The 27499-nt window shown below is 44.9% G+C and overlaps 1 protein-coding gene across 7 annotated transcripts; it reads left to right on the top strand.

Annotated features, from left to right (window-relative positions):
- The first annotated feature begins 683 nt into the window (after positions 1–683).
- LOC133347863 (uncharacterized) lies at positions 684–27499 on the top strand. 7 transcript variants are annotated; one of them, XM_061560567.1, is made up of 10 exons: positions 684–806; positions 11781–11938; positions 12798–12897; positions 18855–19023; positions 19780–19922; positions 21677–21853; positions 22800–22919; positions 23546–23632; positions 24196–24343; positions 26374–27499. In XM_061560567.1, the coding sequence occupies exons 3-10, from the start codon at positions 12805–12807 to the stop codon at positions 26439–26441; spliced, it is 1005 nt and encodes a 334-aa protein (XP_061416551.1). In that variant the 5' UTR covers positions 684–806; positions 11781–11938; positions 12798–12804; the 3' UTR covers positions 26442–27499. The 7 variants fall into 7 exon arrangements, with proteins under 7 accessions (XP_061416551.1, XP_061416550.1, XP_061416555.1 ...); XM_061560571.1 differs by having other exon boundaries at positions 689–806; positions 11809–11938; XM_061560569.1 differs by having other exon boundaries at positions 718–806; positions 11784–11938.

Raw genomic sequence — 27499 nt, 5'->3', positions numbered from 1 at the left:
GAGGGGTGGGGCTTGGTGGGGAGGGGCTGGGTGGGGAGGGTGGGGAGGGAGGGGTTGGGTGGGGAGGGTGGGGAGGTGCTGGGTGGGGAGGGGGGGAAGGTGGAGAGGGGCTGGGTGGGGAGGGTGGGGCTGGTGGGGGGTGGGAGGGGTGGGGCTGGTCACCCCGTGGTGCCCTTATAAATCTCAACGTTTAACCTACTCACGCCGGCTTGTGCCCGCCCTCACAGTCGGGAATATTTGCGGAATACACCACGCCGCCGTTGACCCTGGCCATTGACCGAGCAACCCAACGTTCCTACCAGCTCCCTCCGCAGGAGGAATGTGTTCATCTATCACGAAAGCCGACGTGTTAAATCTATGCATCGGTGTTGCGTGTTGAATGTCTTCTGGAGGGAAGGGATGTAGGGTAGGGGGGGGGGGCGGAGTTAATTTCGGTCGAAGCTGTCCAGGACCGAGCACCGGAAAATATCGAAACGAACTCCCCCCCCCCGGTCTCTCGCCTCGATCGAAACAACACGAAACGTCGCCGAGCCGTCAGTCGTCAGCGACTCTTCTACGCTGGACAGCGACCTCCCCCTGAACGAAGCGAAAACGACGCCGAGCTTTTGGTGTCGTTTTCATCTTCAGCGCCACCAGGCGAGCAGAGTGCGGAACAAGACGGAAACTGAATTGATGCAAACCCCCACATCACCACCCCCACATCATCACCACCACCACGTTGATTTAACGCGACGATGTTCGTACGCCGAGCAGAGTGGCGGAGTGGACGAACCGGCGAAGCTGTCGGTCTGCCCTAGGACTCGCAGGTAACAACAACAAACGAAATGAAATCAGCAGCAGCAGCATCCACCACCACCACCAAGCGTCTCCTGCCGGGATTCCACTCAAACCTAAGCACCGAATCACCGCCGGTCTAGCAAGGGCCTCGCTTCTCACCACCACCACTACCCATCACTACTAACACCACCACTACTACCACCACTACCCACCACCACTACCACCACCACTACCACCACTACCCATCACTACTACCACCACCACTACTACCACCACTACCCACCACCACTACCGCCACTACCACTACCACCACTACCCATCACTACTACCACCACCACCACTACCACATCACCACTACCACACCACCACTACCACCCACCACTACTACCCACCACCACTACCACCACCACCACCCACCACCACCACCACCCACCACCACTACGAGCACCATCCCACGTTGGTTTGTGTGGGGTCGTGTGAGGTGAGGCGGGTTAGTTTTGGCTGGGTGGTGGGTGGTGGTTTGGCGACATTCAGCCCCGAAACGAACACCCCCAGGGTTCGATCTCTTGAACCGATGCTTAATCTAAGTTGTCTTGTGGTTGTTGTTGTTTGACTTGCATCCCACTGGGATTATTGCACACAACGTTGGTGTACGGTGCTTTTTTCTGCAATATTTCGCTGTCTTTTCTTGGATTTTCTGTTTGCACAGTCACATAGTCACTTTAAGATGTTTTCTTGTTTTTGTTTGTTGCGGTTGCACCTGATTCAAGAGCCGAATGGCTCACAGGGCTATTACCTAATAAATGAACTTTAAACTTGCTGCTGCTGCTTCTTCACGGAGCCATGAACCGTAGCCCCCTCCAGTGACGTTTATAACGGGATCCCCCGTGGAACATGCTACGGTCATGCTAAGCTGACACGGCATGCGCACACACATGCACATGCATGATGGAGCAGCGGGGCAGTAGTCACGACGGAGGTTGTTGTTACTTGTGCGGCAGATATCGCGGCTTGGGGGGAGATCTCCGGCTGCCGCTCCACTGCTGGATGGAACGGCCGCTTTTCGAACGTTTGTGTTGTTGTGTGTGTTGTTGTTGTGTTGTGTGTTGTTGTGTTGTGTGTATTGTTGTTGTGTGTGTTGTTGTGTTGTGTGTGTTTTGTTGTGTGTGGTGTTGTGTGAGTTGTGTGTGTGGTGTTGTGTGTGTTGTAGTGTGTGTGTTGTGTGTGCGTGTGTTGTGGTGTGTGTGTGTGTGCGTGTGTTGTGGTGTGTGTTGTGGTGTGTTATGTATGTGTGAGTTGTGGTGTGTGTGCGTGTTGTGTGTGTGGTGTGTGTTGTGTGGTGTGTGTTGTGTTGTGTGTTTGTTGTGTGAGTTGTGTGTTGTGTGTGGTGTTGTGTGTGTGTTCTGTAGGTGTTGTGTGTGTGGTGTTGTGTGTGTGGTGTTGTGTGACTTCACCATGCGCGCTACAGTCGTGCTGCTGTAGAGTGTACAGTGTTAAGTTACCGTACAGTACAGTGTTAAGTTACTGTACTGTTGAGTGTACAGTGTTAAGTTACTGTACTGTTGAGTGTACAGTGTTAAGTTGCTGTACAGTAGAGCGTACAGTGTTAAGTTACTGTACTATTTAGTGTACAGTGTATACCAACACGGCAGAGACCAGCGTGGTGAAGTATGGTCAAACAAACAAGCCTCGTGGCCGACACGGCGTGGAGAGGGCCTTCATCCAGCAGTGGATATATAATGGACTGACCACTCGGCAAAGAACAGTGCTTAGTAGTACTATAATAGTTATGGTATCATGCTCTACTGAATGTCCTCCCACTCTACAGGATACGATTGTTGTTTTGTTTTAACGAATTGAGTCACAAGACTGATTCTCTGGAGGGTCTTGCATTGGGATGTTTGGCCACCCACGATACAGCAGTTCACGCACAGAAAGTATTTGAATACCAATTATTTTCTCATGAATTGCCTTGTCTTAACAGAAGTACTGCCATGTGAAGCCATTGCTCCATGCAGAAAACCTAGTGCCATTCGATGCATTCAGAATCGGAATGTGTATTTAGACTGGGAAAATCCGTTAAGCTGTGAAGATCTGTTTCACAGATATCCAGTGAAACTCGTAACATATCTGAGTCGTTTATGGATACGGTTGTACAAAACAGGAATCCGTCGAGTTTTGTTGACTTGGGGAAGATAAAAGCCGACGATAACTCACAAAATCTCATTGTCCAGAAGAAAAAAAACGTCGGCTTCAATTTGAGAGTAGCTGTTATTGAGTGGGTTATGACATGAGTGGTTTTTTGTTGCAGCCAATTGTGGTGGCATGCTGCTTGCTGGATTGATGGACTGATTGATGGCCAGGTGCTGCTTTCATGAAATCAGAGTGGGTGCATGGGAAGAGATGGTGGACCAGCAAGGCCCCCTGCAATTGTCTTGTCACACCCATTGCAGACGGAATTGGGCTTCGTCACAATAGGGAGCTATAGAGATGTAGGGGTGTCAGGGGAAGGATTCCCACCAATAGAGGGGTTAGTGGGAGGGGTGATCGAAGAGATATAAGGAAAGAACGGGCGGGAAGAGGGGGCCTTTGGCGGGAACGAGATTGGGACGGCTGGGGACAGGTGTGGATGGAAGGAAAGGAATAAAGGACGAGACCCCTGCAATCTGGTGTCGGCTCCTACTTTACAGAGGTAAACCCCGAGTTTATGAGGGTATTTTGTCGTCGGGTTATTAAGAATCCAGGACAACTTCGCTTTGCATTTCAAGTTTTGTTTTTCATTACCACCCCTCTTGATGCAGGACTATATACCGGTGGTAAACTTGGGTAGTATTCTTTGCCATGTTCGCGGGACAGATCCCATCATCAGAATTCAGTGTTACGATTTGCAGAGCATGCTTATAGTGAAATGTAGGTGTGTATGCATGCACACTTAAGTGTGCGAATGTATTAGTTGTCAAGGACTACAGAGGAGTATGAAAGCAAAACAATCTGTACATCGAAACGTCGTGATCTATTATTTTTCAACCTACGTGACTTTACCGAAAGAACCAAAGAGTATGGATTCCTGCAGTCACGAAAGCTTCGAATCAAAATATCTACATTAGCATTTGAATGGCCGCAATAAGAGACGGAATTCGTAGAGCGGTGTGAAATCTTTGGTGCATGTGACTTGGGCACTGACTCACGAGTTATTAGTCACTACTATATTTCCCCAAGAATGTCTGTGTGTAACGCGCGTGACGTCACTCCACGTCGACCAGCCCCCCTCATTAATAATCATGAGCAGTTGACGTCACTCCACATCGAACGGCCCCCCTCATTAATAATCATTATGAGGTGACGTCATAATAATTAGCGGGTGACGTCACTCCACATGGGGGGGGGGGGCGAGGCGCCTCCTCCCTCCTACTCCGCGTCAACTCACAACCCTCACTGCAAAGGCAGAACCCTCACGTCACGCGATCTCCGTCACGCTGTTGAGACATCGAAGTAAAAAGGACGTCACGATGAACAAGGGATTATCACCTTAAAATGAAATAGGTCCGTGTCACTGCGGCCTTACAAATTGCACACGAATGGATGCTATGAATATCATCACGTCGCGGTCTGCTTTACGCTTGCAAGTTTCAGATTTACTGCAATACACCCGGTCCTTGGAAGGGGCAAAAGTCTAGTTACAGTATTAATAGCTTGTCGCTTGGTGTGCCGATGTCACATGGACCAAAGACTTCACACCGAGTCGAGGAATTGTTCACCTATTAAATTTCGATTTAAAGCTTTCGTGACTGCAGGTATTCATCTTCTTGGTTCTTTCGGTAAAGTCACGTAGAAAGGAAATAATAAAAGAATAAAAATAAAACAATAAAATAATTCTCACGACGTTTCAGCCACAACGCAAGCAGCCGTCCTCAGGTGAAGAACAGGTCTGACGCTGTCTTTCCGACAGACATGTTCTTCATCTGAGGACGGCTGCTTGCGTTGTGGCCGAAACGTCGTGAGAATTATTTTATTATGTTTTATTTTAATTATTTTATCATTTCCCTTCTACGTGACTTTACCGAAAGAACCAAGAAGATGTTCACCTATTGTGTTTAATCAAATGCTAAACGGGGGTGAACGAAGTTCAAATGCAATGCGGCCAATGAGGCTGTCAGGAATTGCAGGGGTTTCTAACGGTGGTCAACTCGTGTGCATACACCTGGAGGATGCACGTGAAGGAAGGCACTTGATGTTTAACGAGGTGCGCGTGAAGGGTTATGGGTTAACTCTAACGAGATGCGAACGGTTAAACAGTTAGAACAGTTCATCTGCCTGAGCTTTAATGATTAACAACTTCAGTACTATGTCAACAGGAAGATCGTTGTGGAGAGGGGAGGAAGACGACCTGGGGAGAGAGAGAGAATGTAAGGTCCAGGCTCGGAGAGAGGGGGTTTGTACGTTGTGAATAGCAAGCATGTGGCTGGCCAAGTAGGCGTAAGTTTACTTTAGGGTTAGCTAGGCTGTTGGACATATTTATTGTATGAGTCTGACTACTTTGCATGTGTGTATGCATGTGGAACTTATTTCACACCGTACGTAGCCAACCGTGCTAATCGTTGGTAAAATACACACTTTTTTCTCTTATGTATCAGAGTTTTTTTTTATTCATCAAGACATCCTCATCCGGTCGATTACTACACCAACAGTGCACCGTAAGTGCAGTTGGTGTATTCTGCTTTGCTCATGTCATCTCAGGGGCTTGAGTAAATACAACACCGTTATACCTTTTAGCCAGATGTGTGGCAAACATACGTGTAAAGGATTTACTTTTATCATACAGTGTGGTACGTGTGTATGTGTGGCAAGCCTTTGCTGTGTATTATGTTTTGCATGCACGGATGCATTTGCTTTGAGTAATGTGCTGATTTTCACTTCTCCTTTAAGGATGACATTTTCTTGCATGGGAATTTCCAATAACATGGGGGCACTTTTGAGAACTGACAGTTTAGCATTACTACCGTGTACCCTTTTTACCAAGTCTTTACAATGTTTGTAATGTTTTATCATACTTATTCTGGAACAGTCCTGCAATAAGTAAAACTGTGACAGATTACTGCTGGGTGGAAGTCATGAGCCGCAATAATTATGATGATCTCGTATTTGTGATTAATCTATTAATGTTTTGCCCACATAATGCAAATGGAGCACTGTCCTTTAAAGTATGCGGGTTGTTCCATACCAAATGAATCAAGAAGATACTGGCAAAAAACGGATTTCCGTGAACTTAGGTGGACAACTTCGTATTTGGCAAAGAAGGCGTACCTCCCACCAAAACCTCAAGGCCAATCAGACCTTCTGCTGAAGTATATATACATGGCATAAGATTTTAACCTTACCACAACCACATGGCACCTTTGCGGTTACTTAATTTGTAACTTCCGTCAATGTAGTTGACATCGAAAGGTAAGTCTGGGTCCATTATAACGCTTTTCAAGATATCTATGTTTTCCCTCTTTGAAATGGAGGCTAAAAAAACTTTAAGTTATTTTTGTTCTTGACACATCTAAAATAATGCAACCTTGGGTTTTTCTTCAAAATGTCACATTGTAGCACATGTATTTGGGAATATTCCCTGCAAGTTTGGCGGTGTGCATTGCAAATGCTTTGGGAGTTATGACCGTATGATTTTGTTAACACAGCGCACATACATAATGGGGCGATTCAGGCTCATTACACAGATGCGACAACTGACTCTTTCGTTCCCACTTTTCACCGCTAGCCAAGAGCTTTACAGTGACAACTCTGAGCAGATTTACACAACAGTACCTGAAAGATGGCCAATTGGTCACGATTGGGTCAATCTTTAATTTCCTACGTATGGGGAACGTTAGGTGGGATTGACATGAAGTTAGGTGGTAGCTTTGCCTCTTGTACACGACGCCACATTAAAATAACTTTGTCAACAAAATAGATGAATGTCATGTAAATTTTCGCCATATTTATGATTGATTTGGCAGGGAATGACTGCTCCATAAAATAACTTTAATGATTTTAGCTGGGTGAATTTACTACAGTTGTTGCTGTTGCCTCCAGCGTGATTACTGTGCTTCATGGACTCGTGTCAAAAAATAACAAGTTTTGCGAGGATATATTTGTGTTGGATTATGGACTGACGTAGGATATGCATGCATGGCTGTTAAATTGTCAAAAGCCCCGTAAACAGTAATTTTTGTCTAATAAATCATAATAAATGCAGTTTGTAGGCTATCGGTTCACTGCATTTGGACTTTAAAAATGTAACTTAAAGTCATGCTCCATACTGTGTGGACCTGAGGTCACTTGAAGGGATCTCCGAGGTAGCTTTGTGGTGTCCACTTCTGTGGGCCGTTTTGTAATATATAGAGAGTTGCACTGCTGGGTGAAAAATCCTAATAGACACTTTTTGTTGTTTTCCTCCCCCCCCCCACACATACATACACCTGCGCTTAGCACGGTTGGCTACTACGTACGGAGCGAAAGAAGTTCAACATACATACGTGCATCCATGATACCCGTCACACATTCGTGATAAAATTTGGGGAAAATATTAAAAAGGACAGAAAAAACTATACAGAAATCAGGGAAAGTGCTCGACAGCCCTCATTATTGACCTCCAATCACATTGCACATTCAAATAAGCCCATTCATGCTCCCTTGAGAATTTGCACTTGGGACAATATGGATGAGAAGATAAGAAACCATAGGATTATGTCGCCTTTTAAATCACTCAAGTTAATCAACAACTGCTGTGGTCTGAATAATTATGTTTACATGTGAGGAATTTGGTAATATAAGTGGTAAATAATAATTTCAAATCCACTGCTCGATGAATGCCTCTTAATTGGTTGCTAATATTGTTAGAATTGAACTCAGGTCACTTTACGTACCGTATGCTGAACTCCTTTCAGAGTTGCGGGGGAAGGACAACAAACTAAACACAACAACAATCAGAAATTCGTTTTCAAATTTGATTACAAGTGCATAGCTCCAGTGGCTTCATAATATCGGAAGGAAGAGCGTTCCAGACGGCCGCTGAAGCACATCCGAAAGCACGTGATGCAGTGACCCGTGTTTGTTCAATGGCCAGTCAAAAGCCACTGTTGCTGCGAGGATGACTGGAGTTCGCGTGATGGTTTATGTTTAATGGGATCATAGCGAAGTGTGTGGTACCCACTGCACGAACACACTACCCCGAGTGATTCTTACATAGTTGTAAGCAAAAGCGAGGTCTTCACTCTTGATTTGAAGCTTTCGTGACTGCAGGAATCCATACTCTTTGGTTTTGCTGCTGAGGCAGACCTTTAAAAGCAGACCATGCTTTCCCACCTGATGATGGACGCTTGTGTTGCGCCCGAAACGTCATGATTCATTTTATTTTATACCTACGTGACTTTACCTTAGGAACCAAAGACTAGGTCTTCACGCTGAGTTGACACTGTCCAAGTACTGTACTGCCTTTGTAAGCACTGCCACAGATATTTAAACACGCATTCAATGCACAATTTTGCTTCGAGGATGGAACGCAGTACGTTACCGCGTAACAAATGATCTTCAGGCCGATTGTGTCCATTGCCACGATGTTCACGCGAATGTGTTGTGGCAGGAAGTACAGTGAAGTGTCATTGTGATGCGTATTTTTTTCAACAGCTGGTTTCTTGCAAGCGTGAGCATTTCAGTGCGAAAACAGAATTGTTTCAATGCTCGTATGCACATTTTAATGGCAAGAATGTACTTAATATGTCCAGAATATCTCCCATGCAGTTCTTTATAACCCCGTGTAATTGCCATAATTTGCTATAATTTGGACAATGAGCTGTTCATCAAGTGCTGCCTGTCAGTAATTTATACGGAAGCTGTCAAAAAACTCATTTGGGAGATAAAGCAACACAGTATGGAGATGTAATAGTTAAATGCGCGTATTCGCTATTCCGCGCTGGTAAGCGTGCGGTGGGGGTGGTTTAACTGGAAGGATAGCTTGCCGCCAAAACTACTTTGGTAAACATCTGCAAGCGCAAAATTAGGACTAACTTGATGTGAAACAAGTAAACCCGTAAAAACAAAGTTTTTCACTCCAAATCCTTTATATGCGTGGCGGCTAGAGTTCTCTCGTCCTCTGGCTTGAGATGGCTGCAATCTATGGGTCAGATGATTGTCTGCCAGTATTAAGCAATTGGTAATTAAATATTTAATTTGTTTTCCCTAAACAGTGTAAAATTTTGGAGAAAAAAAATTCACGAAAATTAATTGTCACACAACGAGTCTGTGTGGAAAATGTCAGCTCGATTGGATCACGGGAAGTGGGTTAAAAAACGACCGAAAGATTTGCACGGTCGTAAGCAAGCAAGCACGCAAGCAAGCATGCGAACTTAATATAAAGGATTTAAAAAGAGCTAAAGTGCACGACATGTATGTGAGCGAGTGTGAGCGAATGCGTGAAAAGCGGACGTGAGACAAGGAGGGAAATTGCGTAACCAGACCGTTAAGTTTGTACAATCCCACAGCGTGTGTGTGGACATCACCCTACTTTGTTTTCTTATTTAGTTTTGATGATGCTGGCCAGAAACAAAGAGAGCTGACCATGATTGTTATTTGACTAACCTTATAATTCCCTATATTTTTTGTTTACATGTATACACTGGCATAGCGATCGAGATAAACTCTAAACTAAACAATGTTTTATTTTGGTAGGTAAGGCCCACTGAGCTATATATCTTTTTTTCAGAAGCGACCTGGCTATCACAAATGATAGCTCAACGAAGTGGATTATCACGTGGAAATGTCTAGCATCCAAATATTCTTAAAATCATGTTTCTAATTGTGGAGGGAAACACAGGAGGATTCGGATAAAAATCCACAGGACCACAGGGAAAACACGCCAACTACAAATATACAGGTGTCTGGGTTGGGATCAAAACCACGACCTCCTGTATGCCAGACGAGATAGTTAACATCTCGCCACCGTGGCACTCTCAAACAGGACTGAGCCCTCGAACATGGGTGGAGGAATGAATTGGTGAACACATTCCTGCGGAGGGAGCTGGTAGGGACGTTGGGTTGCTCGGTCAATGGCCGGGGTCAACGGTGGCGTGGTGTACAGTATTCCGAAAATATGGCCGACTGTGAGGGCGGGCACAAGCCGGCGTGAGTAGGTTAAATGTTGAGTTTTATAAGGGAACCAGGGGGTGACCAGCCCCTCCCCATCCAGCCCAAACCCTCCTACCCCCCACCCAGCCCCACCCTCCCCACCCAGCCCCACCCTCCCCTCCCAGCCCCTCCCTACCCTCCCCTCTCCACCCAGCCCGACCCCTCCCATTTTTGGATGCACAACGGACGGACGGACACAATAATCCCTTGTGGGCTGGTGGAACCAGGTGGTTCCTACCAGTAATATTGTACTGTCAATACAGTAACAAAACAGTTGGAAAGTTGTTTTGGAAGGTGTGCCTTTCTCTGCAATGTCATTTTCATCATGGGGGTTGTTTTCGTCAAATATCCATTGAAAGTGAGAAGTGAATTCACAAAACTGGAACTGAAAGTTTCTTACATTGTTGAGGAGATTATACAAATGTTACTGAGAAAAATTTTGACTTGTTTGGTTACAGCAGTACTTGGACATTTCAGTAAAGGCTGAATGTTGGGTTGGATTACAGTATTATTCTTTGCATACTCTGTAAGGTAAATGTGTACTCTTGGATACTCTGTACATTCTGTCTTGTGTAAATAAGGTATTGTATTTCACAATGCGAACAAAAATGGTATTCACTTCTGTTGGGATCTTTTTTATGGATTTTATCCAGGCTTTGTGGAATGTTTACAATGGGTGGACCAAAGTGCGCAAAGAAGCATGGAGCGTTCCACACTTGGAATTCCATTAAGAGGCGGCAATAAAAACATGTATTGGGGAACACACGCACGTTAAAGACTTCATTGTAACTGTTAAGAAAATAATGTGGGCTTGAGTAGGACACGTTGCTAAAAGGGATGATGGCCGGTCGCCTCGTCCAGAACTACAATATAGTTGACACCCAAGGGCGCCAGTGTATTTCCACATTGGAGATGGAATTGGACAAATAGAATTTGCTCATGTGCAGGTGCGAGGTGAATTGTTGCATCACAGCATTTTTTAAAATTTTACAGCTAAGGCCCCACTGAGCTATATAGCTCTTTTTTTAGAAGCGAGCTGGCCACAAATGATGGCTCAACAAAGTGTCCTATCACGTAGAAATTTATAGCAGCCAAATACTCTTAAACGCATGTTTCTAAATGTGGAGGGAAAGCCGGAGGACGCGGAGAAAAATCCACGCGAATTGTGTGGGATGGCAATGGCTTGGGGAGTCGTTCATTCAGCAGTGAATTGATAATGGCTGATAATGACATTTTAGTTGCAAAGATCCAGAGTTGATGTTCCATAGGCCGTCAAGATTGTTATCTTGCCATTCGACATGAGACAGAATTGGACTTGCAATGCAACAGCACGTCTTCAAGTTGGCTTTGTGTAGCTGATATAAATAAAATCTAACTAGTTTGATATGTGGCCATACATGCGCAGCATTTCGTTTGGATTCTGTGCTTTCATGACCTTAAATAAACAGGCAATTGTATGGTTGAAGCGTTCCTCCGTATGCGGAATTGTTTTTCATTAAGTCGCTGTCATTTTTTGAGTCGCGTGTTGTAATTGTAGGGCATTTGTTTTCAGGTTTCTAGCAAAAAAACGTGAGAATCCATTGCACGACCGTGATCCACTCAATGATGTGAATATCCGTGAGTTTCCAGGATAACCGTTGAGGTTTGACATGCGTGGGCTAGTGGTGCCGATTGTGTAAGTTGGGCGAGTGTGCTCGTGCAACAGTAGGAGATAGAAGCTTTTTTTGTTCGGCTGGATATATGGCGCTAAATGGGCGTGGCATGGGTTAGGGAAGTGATGGACTAATGTGGTACAGAAGGATGTTGAGTTGATTGGACTTGCCGATGACTGGTACCAGCAGTGTAAAAATCGGCCTCTGTGTGGAGGAGGTTCGTGGAGGACGCTGCTGGGGAATTGAAGGCAGTTGCACTCCAACAAGAACGGAGGGCAGAGGAGTGACACTCACAACAACGAGCGGCGCACCGGGTGGCTAAAACACAGCAAGTTGGCACAGTGGTGAGCACAGTTTGATGCATCCGCCAGTCATGTCAGTGAAATCATTGCACCTTGATCTGTTCTGTGACCTCCTGCTAGCAGGCCTTTGACACTTTACGTGGCCTCAAAGTGCACCTCGCATGGCACAAGCACCTTGGGGACGTCACCGCCACTTAGTGGCGCACGGACGGTTGTTGTTGGTAGTGGTGGGTGGGGACTGTAGGTAGGGGGTGGGGAGCACATTGACAACGACAATGAAAGTTCTGCTCAGATAAATATAATATCGGTTTAAATGGCTTCCTTGTTTAATCAAAGTGTACATGTACTAATTTAGTTGTGTTATTTTATTTTTTACCTACGTGACCCTTACCGAAAAAAACAGAGTACAGTTCTTAAGTTCACATGCATCAAACTGCGTGCGTAAGAATCGATGTTTTTCGCTTTGTATAGGCTGTACCTAATAGGGTCAATGTCACGTCGCCCCTACAGAGGCGCCGGGGCGTTCACGACAATGTTTAGGATTAAAAAATCTTGAGTCATGACACTTAATCACAACACATCAAATTGCCCCCGGGGGGGGGGGGGGGGTTAATTGTTCAAACCCGTAATGCTGGCACGTTCCTTTAACTTCCAGGGATACATTTAGGTAATTTACCTGCTATGGCGAGCCCATGAATACCTGGAAGCGAGAGTCTTATTAGTCGTTATGCTTTATTCGTAATGGGAAATGGGGAAGGGAAGCGCCAGTTCTTTTTGGTGTATGGGTAAATTTTTTGTTTTGTTTAAATTACATTTAAAATAAGCCTTTTTCCTGTGCTCTCTTTTTAAAAATTTACGTGCACACCGCAGTTTATATTTTTGCATGTGTATTCTTCTTCAGATTCCAAATGCATCGTCAGGACAATGACGTCGATTACATGGGAGGGCCTGTGGACCTCAGGCCACGGCACGGAGATCTGCAAGCAACCCCCATCGGCCCGGTGAGACCACCAATAATTATTTATTTTGTGCGTTAACTTTGAAGTTAAATTAGGAGTGCAGAGATCTGAAATAACAATTGCGTCATCTTTCGTCTCACAATATTCACCACGACCCTTGCTTTTTAGCTTTCAGTTTTTCATTTCATTTATTAGGTATAGCCCTGTGAGCCATTCGGCTCTTGAATCGGGTGCAACCGCAACAAACACAAAACAAAACACGAACAAGAAAACATCTTAAAGTGACTATGTGACTAAGTGCAAACAGAAAATCCAAGAAAAAACAGCAAAATATTGCAGAAAAAGCACCGTACCCAAACGCTGTGTGCAAAAATCACAGTGGGATGCAAGTCAAACAACAACAACCACAAGACAACTTAGATTAAGGCCATCAGTCTAACTCCGTACTACAACAAACAAACATGGCCAAACCTAAAAACTTTTTTAAATCACCAAAATAAAGCCATATAAGCAATGTAGCAGTGATCATAGGAACTGTGACCGACTTTTACAATAAACGACATAAACAACATGTACCACCAAACCCTGCAGCCATAGCTGGCTGCATGAGTCACTCCACAACAGCAGGAGCATCAGTCAGAGTATCAAAAGTTTTTCAATGCACCTTTAAGATCAGCACACTAAATCAAAACACAGATCATACTTTGCAGCGGTCATCCGGAGTGAAACATTTTATTTTAGGCCACTGAATAGCTTGAATAGCTTAGTCGAGGGTTCCATCAGGGCCCAGTATAGTTATTTACTACCATTCTTTTTTGCCCCCAGATGTTTGACGAGTTGATTCTTGTCTCATTCGTACCATCTAGATTGCATTGTTTCCCAATTTTTCTGTCTAGTTTGTACAGTATTGTTTGCTCCATTAGCCTAAGTGTAATATTAGCATATAATTTCCATGTAATTTGCCATAAATCGAAAATAATGGACTTTTCAATATGCCGAGGTGACAAATCGAATGTAATTCCTATTTGCCATGGTATTTTGTTTTCTCATTTTCTCGCACAAACATTACAATACAATTACAATACAATTTGTGTTCATATAGCATCTAAATGTGACTGCATCTCAAGGCACTCTACAGAAGCAGTGTGCGTATTTATTGTCTGCAGAGAGCGGCGGTCAGGACTAGGCGGGGGGGGGGGATAAAGGGAAGGTCTTAATCCTGGACTTCATGAGTGCTTGGGAGTTGGCAATTAATGAGGGAATACTGCGGGTATGGTGAAAAGTCTGACAGTGGCGTTTTTTTGTATTAAAAACCCATCACCTTCCCGTATCCGCCTCACGAAAAGGCCGAGGTTAGGAGGTCCAAGGATACTAGACTTGGAGGAAAATCGTTAACCCTTGAAGGAAGTCTCGTCATCCCAGACAGGGAAGTCGAAAGCAGCCCTGAGCCGGAGCTCTGGATACTGTGGTTGTATGTCGTGGAAACTGGTCGAGAGTTTTCTTGTTTTGAACCAATGTTATATGAAAGTGATAAAAAGGTTACGACAAAAAAATGTCCACACTTCTGAGAATTTGCAACAGTACCACAAGAAATGTGCAGCCTTTCGTTCTCTGGGGACCACCTGGAGAAGATTCCAGGCACGTGTTAACAATGATGGCGAATAAGTGAAGACTCTTTGACTTTTTGAAGCTATTAACATGCATTTGTTATCATGTTACAGTGTATTATCCGTTCTTTTTCCATTAAAAAATAGTCCCATATAAGTGTTCACATTTTTTAAAGCACCTTGTATATATCATCTGCTTGATAATTTTGTTATATTCTGCACAGCAAGGCAAATGATTATTGTGTGTTAGCATTGGGTGGCTCAGGATCAGGAGGTTGGGATGCCCAATGAACGTTGTGATTTGGCAATATACACCGTGGCGAGATGTTAACTACCTTGCCTGGTATGAAGGAGGTCGTCTATCTCCCCATGGTTGCGTGGATTTTTCTCCATGGTGCAATATCTCACATGAACGGGAACCAGAGCAAGTTGTCTGACGGCCAGTGGTTGAGACACTGGCCATCAAAAGGAGAAACGCTACCGAGAGGATGCCCTCTGCAGGAGCTGTATGTATTGTTGCCAGACCATGAGTGATGGTAATTATTTGGGGAGAGCCTTGTCCAGCTCTGGATAGATCATGGGTGTTGATGAATGCACCTGGTTAATGCGCGTCACCTAAACTGAGTGGCACACGGATCACTCTCGGCTTACGCGAGCTGTGATCATTTTTTATAGTGGCCTTTTACAGCATTATAAAGCGTGTGCTTTCTGCACAAGCGCAGTAACAAAGCGTACCTATTTACCATTGTCCAAACGGCTTTAAATCGTGTGTGTGCGAGAGGCTTTGTGCCATGATTATTCTAACGCTGCCGTTAAGCGAGGACATAAACTACTTGGGTATGTGCGCGCTGCTACGAGGATTGCCGGCTCACCATAAAGGGCCCTCGTGTTACACATCAGCAGTAGAGGGCCACGTGGGTCAGGTGTGGGCCCTCCACACCTCTTGGCCCCTGGCGGGTTTGGCAGAGGCCTTTGTACTGGGGGCAAGCTGGCAGATGGTAACAGTGAGCGGGTCCCCCTCCTCTCATTCCAGCTCGCGGGGAGCCCAATGGGCACACTCCCCTCAAGTGCTCATGTGAGCTGGAACTGTGGGTGTGTCTTGTGGCAGACTCGTGTGCCGTTCCGGCCTTCATAGGTACTTGCGAACAGCACTTGCCCCAACAGTCTGTTAAGACTATATGCGGGATCTTTGTCTTTGTGGCAGACTAAGCAGAGGCACGGATGGCTCTTTCAGATTCACAGTCTTTATTTACAAATCGTGAGTGTTAGGAAGCCACTTTGCTATGGATTATGGGTAATATCGCAGATAATAGGAAGAAATAGAGCTGTGGTAAATCGTAGTTTTTGCAGGCTCTTCATCTACCGCAGATAATATGATTCATGGGTAGTAGGGCCAGAGATTAGAGGAGTTCTCCAGTATATCCCTTCATAAGTGAGCTTCACGGTGGTAAGATGTTAACTACCTCGCCTGGTATATGGGAGGTTGTGGGTTCGATCCCGAACCCTGATGCCTGTATATTTGGAGTTTGCGTGTCTCTCTCCCCGTGGTCGTGTAGATTTTTCTCTTGGCCCTCTTGTTTTACCCTCCACATTTAGAAATATGCGTTTAGATTATTTGTCTAGTATAAATTTCCACGTGAAAAAGCCACTTTGTTGAGCGATCTTGTGTGGCCAGGTTGCTTCTGAAGAAAATATCTACATAGCTCAGTGGGCCTTACTAGATAAATAAAAAAATGTTTAGTTTAGTAAGTATCAATGCCTAATTGTGAGTGACTCAGCTAGGAATGTCTAATCCGCACTGTATAGTAATCATGAGTCATCTCCCGAGGTATGTGCATCAAAAAAACGTTTCCCATTGTCCCCTGGCCTTGTTCACATGCTTATTTATGTATTAATCTGGGAGTCTCCACGCATGTATGCTCTTGTGCACACTGCGTTCCGTGCGCGTGCACACACACACACACACAGTGCTCTCTACTCAATGTGAAAGAAAGATTCGTCTCTTCCCAATGTGCAATGGGGAAGGATGACATTCAAACTCGGACAAGTATTAAACTAAAAAACATGTCACGAGGGGGAAGGACTTGTTGCTTGGAAGAGGATGAGCTGGCTCTCCGAATTAACAATTTTTTTGACACTTTAGCAAAGATCCTTTTTTGCTGTCATTTGAGATGAAGGAGGCTGGTGTGTGTGTGCGCGTGCGTGCGTGTTAATTTCACTCGCGTTGTTTCAAATTTTAATTAAACGGGACTAATGGCCATGCTTTTGTGGTAGGATCAGGATGCTAAATGTGCGGCACGCTCAGACGTAATTACAGACCGGAGCACAATCTCGCAGAAGGCAATGGGTTTTTTGAGATACTGTCAGACCCCATGCCTTGTCTTCCATACACAGTTTGTCAAAGTTGCAAACTTAACTTGTCAAACTTTCATAAGCTTACATTCCTAAGGCATCATTGCACTTCCTAGAGGGGCTCTACATTATTCAACAGTGGCAGCATGTAAAGTGTGATTGTATGTGTCTTGTGTGTGTGTGGGTGCGGTGGTGTAGCGGTTAGCACGGCGCGCTATGAACCTGGCGACCCGGGTTCCATTCCCGCTCATGGCCAACACCAGTGACGATTATCTGAACCGGTCTTGGGCCTCCCCTAGGTCGAATCAGCCTCAAGTGAATAATTGGTGTGGTGTGTAAACATCGCCACTGGGGAGACAAAAGTGGTCGGGCGCGGTGCTGGCCACCCACCCCCTCGTGTGCCGTGCCGGCCTTCATAGGTGCTCGCTAACAGCACTTGCCCCTACAGTATGTTAAGGCTATACGGGGGATTTTTGTCTTTGTGTGGGTGTAAATGCATGTGAAGAACATCAGTTACGTTTAAAAGAAAGAGGGTATATTTTTAGACTGGCAGCATATAAATACAGAACAATATTTCAACCGTAAATTCCTTAAATAATTTGAACTGCTTCACATTTCAAAGTCGTGTTGATGTGAAGATGAAACGTGTTTACACTGAATTGTAATTTATGAGAAAGAATGGAACTTTGTATTTGGGTGCCATACCACCATATCTTACATTTTAAAATTGCTCGTCATGAAAATAAAAATACAATCTCTTTGATATCTGCTGCTACCATATGGGTATTCTTTTTTTTAGAGGCAATGATCCTCAATATGCTGTCGGCAAATTAACAGCAAACAACACTTTCTATTTATTTAGCATCTTAAATGTAATTGCATCCCGAGCATGATTGCAAATCAAGCAACAAATCAAGCGACGTTCAAATCAAATCGAGCGACATTGAATCTAATTGGTGACTAAATTGGAAGCTTACATTAGGTTTCACTTATGAAATTACACATGGGAAGTTCATCCCTCCGTGAAAGTTTAATTTGTCGTGGACAATGTTATTTCACGGGGTGCTTGTCGCGTGCCCGGCAGAACGTGTAAAAATGAAATACGAATTCGTCGTGAGCATATGACAATGTTCCACAAACGTTGCGGTGCCCACCTAAGGCCCCCCGGCTCAATCTCGGAAACGTACCTAGGTATGAATCACTGGCGTGAAATAAACCATCAAAACGACTTTGCATCAGCGGCATCGTTCAATAATGTAATGCAATAGTAGCCGTCTTACTCTAGAGACTTGGGGCTACATTTTCTTACTCCCACGGAATAAATGATCTCGGCCGTCGTGAATGGCACCCAATCTTAAAACCCGGTTTCTATTTGTTCCTGTCAGTGTGATTTTTGTTATATTGGCACTTGAGTTTTAAATCCCAAGAGTGCCTTTCAGCATTGTTTCTCCGTCGTCCGAAAGGACATCCACCGTGAAGATGGAGTGATGAAATCGGTGGGTGGAGGCGCTCGATGATTTGCTGGAGTACAGGTCTGTGAGAGATGGTGATGGCATGGTTGAGGACATATTCCGTATTGTTCACCTTTTAATTATACCGCAACATTGTTATATATATGCAAAGTGTTGTGTGCGTTTGGTTGGATGTCACATATTAGGAGAGAGCGGCGATGCAGCAGTTAGCGCACTACAATACGGAACCCGGTGACCTGTTTTTTTTATTCCTGGCCCACAACTATCAGGTTCAGAATCTTTACTTATACTGGAGGAATCAGATGAGCTATAAAGCTTTTTTCACAAATGTCCAGATGAACTAACGTGAGTGGCGTGCGATATCCGCCTCTTCACCAACGTGCACTGACCATCGTGGTAAAGTAGAGTCGAACAACCCCCACGAGCAACGTGGCCTGGAGGAGAGGTCTCCATCCAAGGAGCGGATTGACAAAAAGGGCTGTGAAACAAATTTTCTCCTTGCAAATACAAATGTGAATGGTGGCGTATGTTTTGTTGTTGTCGACTGCGACGTGACACCGTCCTGCAGATAAAGCCTTGGGCCGAGTTGAAGTTGAGCACCAGGATAATCCTGTGCCTCTCGTTGCTCGCGCTCGTCGGCATGCTCATCCTCACCATCGTCAGCATGGTCATGCGCGTGGACGGCGAGAAGGACAAGAGCGAAGTGACCTTCAGCATCGTTCAGTGCATCGGCATGGGTACGTCGTCACGCTCTTCCTTTCGACGTCGCGCTCTTCCTTCCACTATTCGGAAGCCACCAGAGCTATGATCTTTTGTTAAATTGTCGAGATTGGGAACTTTTTTTCTTTAAAAGTGCTTTTTGTGTTCAGTGTTGGTGTCCTTCCCCCGCATCTCCGATTCGCACGGTTGGCTACGTACAGTGTGAAAGAAGTTCAACAGATATACACATTTGCCACCACTTTCAACGTTCACAGGCAAGACCGGATGATGTCGGCCTTGGGACGAGGTGTCAGGATTCAAACTCCCCACCACAACCCTGGCGATTCGATGAATTTATTTCGTTCGGTTTGACAGTGTCCGTGATTTTTGGCCCGTGTGTCACAAGACTGAATGAAATAAAGTGGCCAGCTCATAATTTTCATCCACGTGTGTGCTGCGTTATGGAACAGGTGCAACAATTCACTCGGTTGTATTGATTCAGGGTGGCATCAATCCAAGAATCACATTATTATTAAGGTTTAGGTGAATGCAGCGGTCACTAGCAGCTGTGGGGTGTCACGTGACACATACAGACACAATACTAAACATTGAATCCTACGCATGTGATTTGACACATTTATCATGAGTTTAAGAAGATTAATCGACCAATTGATCCATCATCACACAGTTAGTGGTTACCCCCCCACCCCTCAATCCCACTCATTGAAAATGAATTGCCTTCGCTTTGTGCTCACTGAATTTTTACCCCTGTGCCGATTTTGTGCCGGGCGCAGTGTTCAGCATCTACTACGTGTGCCGCGGCATTCTGCAGGAGAACCTTCAGGAGATGTTCGTCTTCTCGCTCTCGGTCGCGATGCTGCTGGCCCGCTCCATCGCAAACTTCGCCGTGATGCCCCAGAGGAATGGCTTCCTGATAGTGCGTTCAATGGCGCGGGGAAGTTGAAGTTTAATGGCAACGATAGCATTGACGATTATTTTACCACGACAGCCGAGTTGAAGGACTTTTATTTTTCAGGATGTGTCCTGGCATTGTGATGTTCGATCAATTTCATCCTTGATTGTTTGGCTTCTTACGTGTGAGGAAATTGGAGAACCCAGAGTAAACCCAACCCTCCGGGTAGTGGTTGACACTCAACACTTCCATCTGCTGGCCACACATCGCAGTCCCTCTGAAGTCCTGGACCTCTCCCATCCCTGGCGCTCTCCCATCCCTGGCACTCTCCCATTCCAATTGTCAATCGGACTCAATCCTGCTTTAGGCTTCCAGGCTTTTGACACATTTGGGGTTAGCGGGTGACGTGACGAGATCTTAAGATGCGTGAGAATTCCAAAGAATCAACCCATCAATATATAACACTTGGAGTGACTACATCCAGTGATGTGTGGATGTGATGCTTCATTAAAGCTATGCCAAGGTTTTACACGTTTATAAGCAGGAAACCGTAAATGTCAAGTGTTTTTTTTTAAATCAATACCGAAAGACCTCTGTTCCTTAATTCACACTGACCTCGCGCTTAAGCTTTCGTCCACAATAATCACACAGCAAAACAATTCCCTCACGGTATTGATCAGTTGAACTTTAACACTGATTACTCACGGAGACTCAATCACCTAAAACAATGATATTGCAAACTTAAGTTTTTTTTCATTTGTTGGATTACAATAGCGTTCGTGCAGTTTACACGAAGACACGATGTTACCTCACGCGCTAATACACACCCCCAATGATCCTCTTATATGGTATCATGTTCTCTTATGGCATCGATTGCATGCGTGGCAGCTGGGAACATGAATGATCGTTGTTAACAAGTTGGAGAAACCAGTATATTTTGCCCAACAAGCGAGGCGTTTTGACTACAGCAAGGAGATGGTTATTCATCATCATCATCACCATCGGTCTGAATGTCCCCACAATGATGATAGGGCTTTAGTAGGGAATGACGCGGTGGCTGGGTGTCTCAGAGGGCAGTGCGCTGTGCTGGCATGGCTGAGATCCTGGGATATGAATCCAGGCAAGCTGCCTCTGATTTAAAACGGTTCTCAACTGTGGAAAGGGTTCATCCTGGTCACCCACCATTGGCTGCACACACGTAAAACAAAAAAAAACCCATCGCATTAAACATTTAGTTTTCCACTGACTTGGGCTAAAATCCATCTCTGTGAGAATTAAAATATTGATTTGACTGCCACGCTACAATCTTTACTCGCATGTGACCGAGGTGGTGGGGAAAGTGCTGTCCCCCTAATTTGGGAGCCAGGTCACTTCATGGGATCTTAAGAGGTCGTTCTATGACATTTCTCTTTGCTGGTACGATGGGTCATTCTGTAACACGAATAGGTTGCACTTGCCTGCAAGTTTTGAATGTATGCTTAAGTTTCAAGACATAATGCCAATTGCATAATCCTGATAAAACGTAATAAAAAAAAAATTTGAAGCAAGAATTAACAATGATCAGAGGTGACGTCACTGGCATTTAGGATGGACAGCCATGTACCATTGTAGACAGTAGCTGACGATGCTGATGACGATGATGGTGAATATCCTAAGCTTGGGTAGACACTGATGAAGTTCGGGTAGGCGTACGCAGCAGACGAGTTGATCAGTTGGTGGCGTCCCCGGACACACGCCCAACGAGTCTTCGTCTTGTCACCTTCCTTTGCCGCTCGTAGGCTCGGTTCTGCAGCGTCCTGTTAGTTAGCCTGTTCCTCATCACGTGGGCCATCGTGGTGCTGTGCCGCTCGGGCTCCATGACCTTCCGTGTGAGCGGTCTCCTGGAGGAGGTGCAGAAGCAGTACGTCATCTTCAACATGTGCACGTCGCTCCTGACCTTCGACCTGCAGCTACAGGTGAGCACGCCTCGGCGTCTTTTTTTTTGTTTTAATCGACGCACCACCCCCGCTTTTTTCACGCAGCTGAATTGGGCACGCCCGGAGTATGTTCATCATCATTGAACTGCTAAAACTATACAGTGGTAAGGCCCCCATTGAGCTGTATAGCTTTTTTTTCAGAAGCGACCTGGCCACAAATGAAAGCTCAGTGAAGTGGGCTTATCACGTGGCAATGTATAGCAGCCACAAACTCTAAACGCACGTTGATTCTAAATGTGGAGGGAAAAAGCGGAGGACCTGGAGAAAAATCCACACAGCCACGGGGAAGAGATAAAGACATACAAACTCCAAATATACAGCAGGCGTAAGGGTCGGGATCAAAACCACGACCTCCTGTCGACCGGGCAAGGCAGTTAATATCTCGTCCCCGCAGCCACAATCTATCCACCGTTAGATGAGGGCCTCCCGAAATGTCTCCGTCTTGCGAAGCAACGAATTCTGCCAAAGCCCACTCTTGTTGCTTAACAGTCAATGTGCTGTCCAACTTAAGATCTTTCTGCAATCCATGTGTTCCTCTTCCCGTCTCTCAGCGCAATTCTAAGCACGCAACTCTCCATACGTCTTGTTCAACTGTCTTTGTGCTTTATAATTTGAATTCGAATAGCATGTCTACCTAAAGCAGCTTATCACAATATGAATGCTATATGTTTTTTATTGTTATATTGTTAATAACCTCTTGTTCTTAGTACTTACAGAGATTTATAATGTATGCATAGTCACTCACATTGCAAAATGTATGTGATTATTCACTCTTTTTTCATGCATTACCGTTTTTGTGTAATTTGAGTACATTTCACGCAAAAAAAATTAGGAATGAAAAAAATGTGCAATATTATTTTTCAATTAATGTCATCGTGCTTGTGTTGTTGTCTTCGTCGTCGTCGTCGTTGTTGTGTTTGCATAGTGGATGCTTTCCGTGCTGGTGCTGAGCTCGGGCATTTACACCATCGACCTCGTGGAAAAGATTCTCCTGTCTCTTGGCATTGTCTGGGCCTTCCTCAAAGTGATCGCCGGCTTTGTGTCAGTGAGTGCTTCCTTAAAAAAAACAAGCGCACGGCAGACGTTCTTTACGTTGTTTTATAAAAACACAGAACCCTGACGCGCAGGATGAAATGCGTGGCCACATCATTTGTAGCAATTGACTGTGGCACCCTCGATGGATTGATCAGAATCAGAATATGTATTTATACTGGAGAAATCCGATGAGCTATGAAGTTATTTTTCACAGTTGTCCACAAAGGGGCGGGTCACAACGTTACTAAAGCAAAACAATACAAAAACATGTTAGGAGTGCAAAGTATAGGAAAGGTAAAACTATCATGAAACATCATACGTATGAAACTAAACAATATATTCTTGGTTCTTTCGTTAATGTCACGCAATCATCACACCTGATGATGATTGCTTGTGTTGCAGTCGAAACGTCGTGAGAATTTTTTTTTGTTTTATATTTATATTGTTTTGTTATTTCCCTTCTACGTGACTTTACCGAAAGAACCAAGAATATGAATCCCTGCAGTCACAAAAGCTTTAAATAAAAAAAACAACAACTCAACAATGTTTATCTTATCAGGTGAAGCCCACTGATGCCCGGAGAAGCTTGCGTTTTATTAATACCGCTTTTTATTTTTGTTCCGTCTGTGTGCACAGATCCTGCGTGAAATCCCCTGGCTCTTGTTGACCTTCGTCGTAATGAATGTGCCCGAGTTATGCTACGTTGGCTACCTGATTTACAAGGTATGCTGGTACTTGCCGCACACATTCACTGCCCCCCCCCCCCCCCCCCTTGAACGTTGTCACACTCGAGCGTGATGGACTTCGACGGTGAGTTTTAAAGCCCCACGGCGGGTCAACGTGGCGGGTGTGTACGAGGCTTAGAGCCGGCCCCGAATTCCAACGCAAGCATCTTCACGCCGCTGTCGAGCCAATCGCCTCGCACCTCACGCCAAGCCCATACATCGCCTCTTAAACGTTGTGCAATTCAGCAAACAAAATGCAGTGCAATGCTGGTTGCCCGACGGAGCGTGGCCGTGGTCATTTTGATCATCAGCTATACACGGGGCTTTGTTGCTGTGACCGATGAGCACATAAACATGTCACCCAGTCACCGTCGCAAGACAAAGCCCTGCTTATTAAATGCTGACCAGCCGGTTTTCCTTCGAAGGGCCGTACTACCCAATTATCGCCCTAATATGTGGTCCCCAGAGTCAATTTGAAATTCCGTGCGCGCGCGCGGCACGCATTGCCTTGTCCTGCGAATCCGCCCTGCTCTAACGCTCGCTGCGATCTCGCCGCGGCAGCTGACGCTCCTTTGGAAGTCGGAGGTGTCCTTTCCGTTGCTCATCGCCACCGTGGTCTGCTCCGCCGCGTCCATCCTGCTCAAGTGTGCCCTGCTGTGGTACCTGCGCCGTGCGCACGCTAACTTTGGCCGTGGCCTGCGCGACAGAAGTGAGTTCGCCTCGGGAGGGTGTCACGGCTTTATCCTCGCTACGAAGAAATCTTTCCGATGCCCCGGAGATGTGACAGTCGCGCGAGCATAGGCATCGTTCCTCATTGGACTAGAAATGACTTTGGAAAAAACCTGGTTGGTGGCCCTAAACACAAGCCCCTGTTTAGGGAGGCAAGCCTAGCCAGAGGGCGCAATCCCCAGACACGCTGGCCTTGTATGCATACGTGCCTTCTGTTGTGACTGCCGATTTTGGTTCAATGAAAACAAAACAAAAGATCAATTTCTTTGGAATCAGATGAAAACAAAATTGAGACTGAATGCATTTGACGACCGCTGCAACCCGCAATGTGCACTCGGAATCTTTGTCGATTCAGTTTGTGGTGTTGTGCAAAATTGTTCATGCGTGCGAGTTAATTGTCCTGAGAGACAAATGTTACAACCACGTGATGGCAAGTAACGTATGTCCTATCCTCGTACTTGTGTGTTCATGAGTCACAAATGAATGCTAATTTATTTGTCACCGGATCGCAAAACTGGAAAATTCGACTGCAGAGATCTTGTTAAATAATTGCCTGCAGAGTAGCCGTTAAGTCGTGCTGTGGCTGTCACATCCTGGTGAATTGGGTTTTAGTGGTTCGTCGCGGAGACTTAAAAGGGGGGGCGGAGGGGGAGAAAAAATAATCCCAACTAAGTATCCTCGAAGGTATGACAAAGTACAGTACTCGTGTAGAATTAATAATATAATCAATTCTAGCCCTCCGCGCTAATCTTCTTTGACATTTTTGTGCAAGCGAGCGTAATTGGGAGTCGGTACTATAGTAGTACCGCCTCGCAAAAAAATACAAATTCTGTACACGGTGTATAAACACACTGGTGAAGTCCTGTTATTTGGATAAAGACCCACACCATTCATATGAAGTCCTTGTGTTTTATGCTGCCACTCTCTTACAGGCATCGGATTGGCTGTCACACTTGGCACTGAATGCTGTGAAAATATTCATATTTGCAATTTGTACATTTTTTGCTGAACTACTTTTCATGTTGCAGTCGTTGTGAAATTGTTCTGTTTACATGTCATATTAAAGTCACGTATGGTAATTGGTTTGCATTTAAAATACCATTTTCATTTGAACTATGCTAGATTTTTTTTATCATAACCCCAGACATGTTAAGGTTTAAAAAAAAGCATCGTCATCTTTTTTTTATTCCAAACTATTTTCTTTTTGTTTCTGACCAACGGCTACAACCCATTTAATGAAAACACAGCAACGTCTTGAAAACAGACTTTTTAAAACTGGGCACACTTGTGTGTGTGTGTGGATAGTAATGTTTTATGGATAGTAATGTTTGTGGATAGTAATGTTTTGTAAATGCCTACCATTGTATTGTAAACGTAATCATTTACATAGATCTAACGGTGTGTGTACGTGTATACAAAATGCATTTTGGTTATTACAAAACAATGCATTGATCGTTTAAAATCTACAAAGGCGTTTTCATACCTTTAAGAACGCCCTTTCATAAAAGTCATCCTCATTTTCCTACAGAGGGGCTTGAGTTACAATTTGTGCCAAACGGGTTATGCTTTTTTTAAAATCCTTTATATTAAGTTCACTTGCTTGCGTGCTTGCTTGCTTGCTTACGACCGTGCAAACCTTTCGGTCGTTTTTTAACCCACTTCCCGTGATCCAATCGAGCTGACATTTTGCACACAGACTCGTTGTGCGAGACAATTAATGTTCGTGAAATTTTTTTTCAAAAATGTTACACTGTTTATGGAAAACAAATTAAATATTTAATTACCAATTGTTTAATACTGCAGACAATCATCTGACCCATAGGTGGCAGCCATCTCAAGCCAGAGGACGAGAGGACTCTAGCCGCCACGCATATAAAGGATTTAGAGTGAAAAACTTTGTTTTTACGGGTTATACTTATTAATATATACAAACCAACGTTTACCCAAGCACAGGCCATGGAAGTTAACTCCACATTGCGTGCGCGCTTGTGCGTGTTTGTTTTGGACCAGTCTGGAACAGAGCGAGAGGTGACGATACGGCGGGCCTTTCCGCTGAGAGCCACGTCTCCTCTTCCTGAAGCACCGCCGCTGGCAGCCCGGAGGAGACATCGCGTCGATACGCAGCTGTGGACTTTCCAGCCAGTCGCATTGTTACATAGCAACGTTGTTGTTGTTGTTGTTGTTTTTTTTTAATCACCACTCAAATCATGTTAACACTTTTAACTTGATCATTTTGTTTCCGGTAATTAAAGTTTTTTTATTATACATGTGAAAAAATATATATTTGAAACTTTATTCGGAACCGCGTAGCGCATCGACGACGTTTTTTTTACCGCGCTGATGTTTTGCGTGCATCTGTGAAGTATTTGGAGGGGGATGCTGCCGCAGCAGGGTCGTGGTTAGCAAGCTGGACTCGCAATCAAGAAAATATATCACCGGTTTAACTTGTTTTTATTTTACCAGGTAAGGCCCACTGAGCTATATAGCTATTTTTCAGAAGCGACTTGGCCACAATTTATAGCTCAACGAAGTGGCTTGTGTGCAAATTCCGCATGGTTTTAAATGTGGAGGGAAAAACCAGAGGACCCGGAGAAAAATCCACCGCGACCACGGGAAGAACATGCAAACTCCAAATGTACAGGCGTCTGGGGTCAGGATCGAACCCACGATCTCTTGCATACCAGGCGAGGGAGATAACATCTCGGCAGGCCGCGTGTGGCAGAATAAAGTGTGAGTACTGCCAGCTCTTCCAAGAGAGTACTGCTATATAACCTCCTGTTGAGGGGACCAGTGGTGGCAAGTGCAAGCAGTTTCAGTGCAGCACCTTTAGCTTTGGCTGAACAAATGCCGCGATGAAAATGATCACCAGGCTGTGCGGGACGGGTGGGCCGTCGGGGAAAACTCCACTGAGGGACCAAAACTACTGCTTATCAAGCCTTTGTGGTTTTTTTTGTATGTCAAAGCCTTGCATTGCACATTAATGACTGCACAGATGGCGGTGACGTGCCAGTGTCCTTTGTGCCTTCGTAAAAAAGTTGTGTAATGAAATCTAAAAAAAAAAAATTGGCCATCTGTATTATTCCCTTTGTGCTGTGAAAGATACACTTTTTAAGAACAATAAAATCTCATTAACACA

The sequence above is a fragment of the Lethenteron reissneri genome, chromosome 26 (assembly GCF_015708825.2).
Source record: "Lethenteron reissneri isolate LAM-NWPU_2019-01 chromosome 26, ASM1570882v1, whole genome shotgun sequence".
Classification (NCBI taxonomy): Eukaryota; Metazoa; Chordata; class Hyperoartia; order Petromyzontiformes; family Petromyzontidae; genus Lethenteron; species Lethenteron reissneri.
Note: the sequence above shows the minus strand (reverse complement) of the source record. Positions and strands in the feature narration are given on the sequence as shown.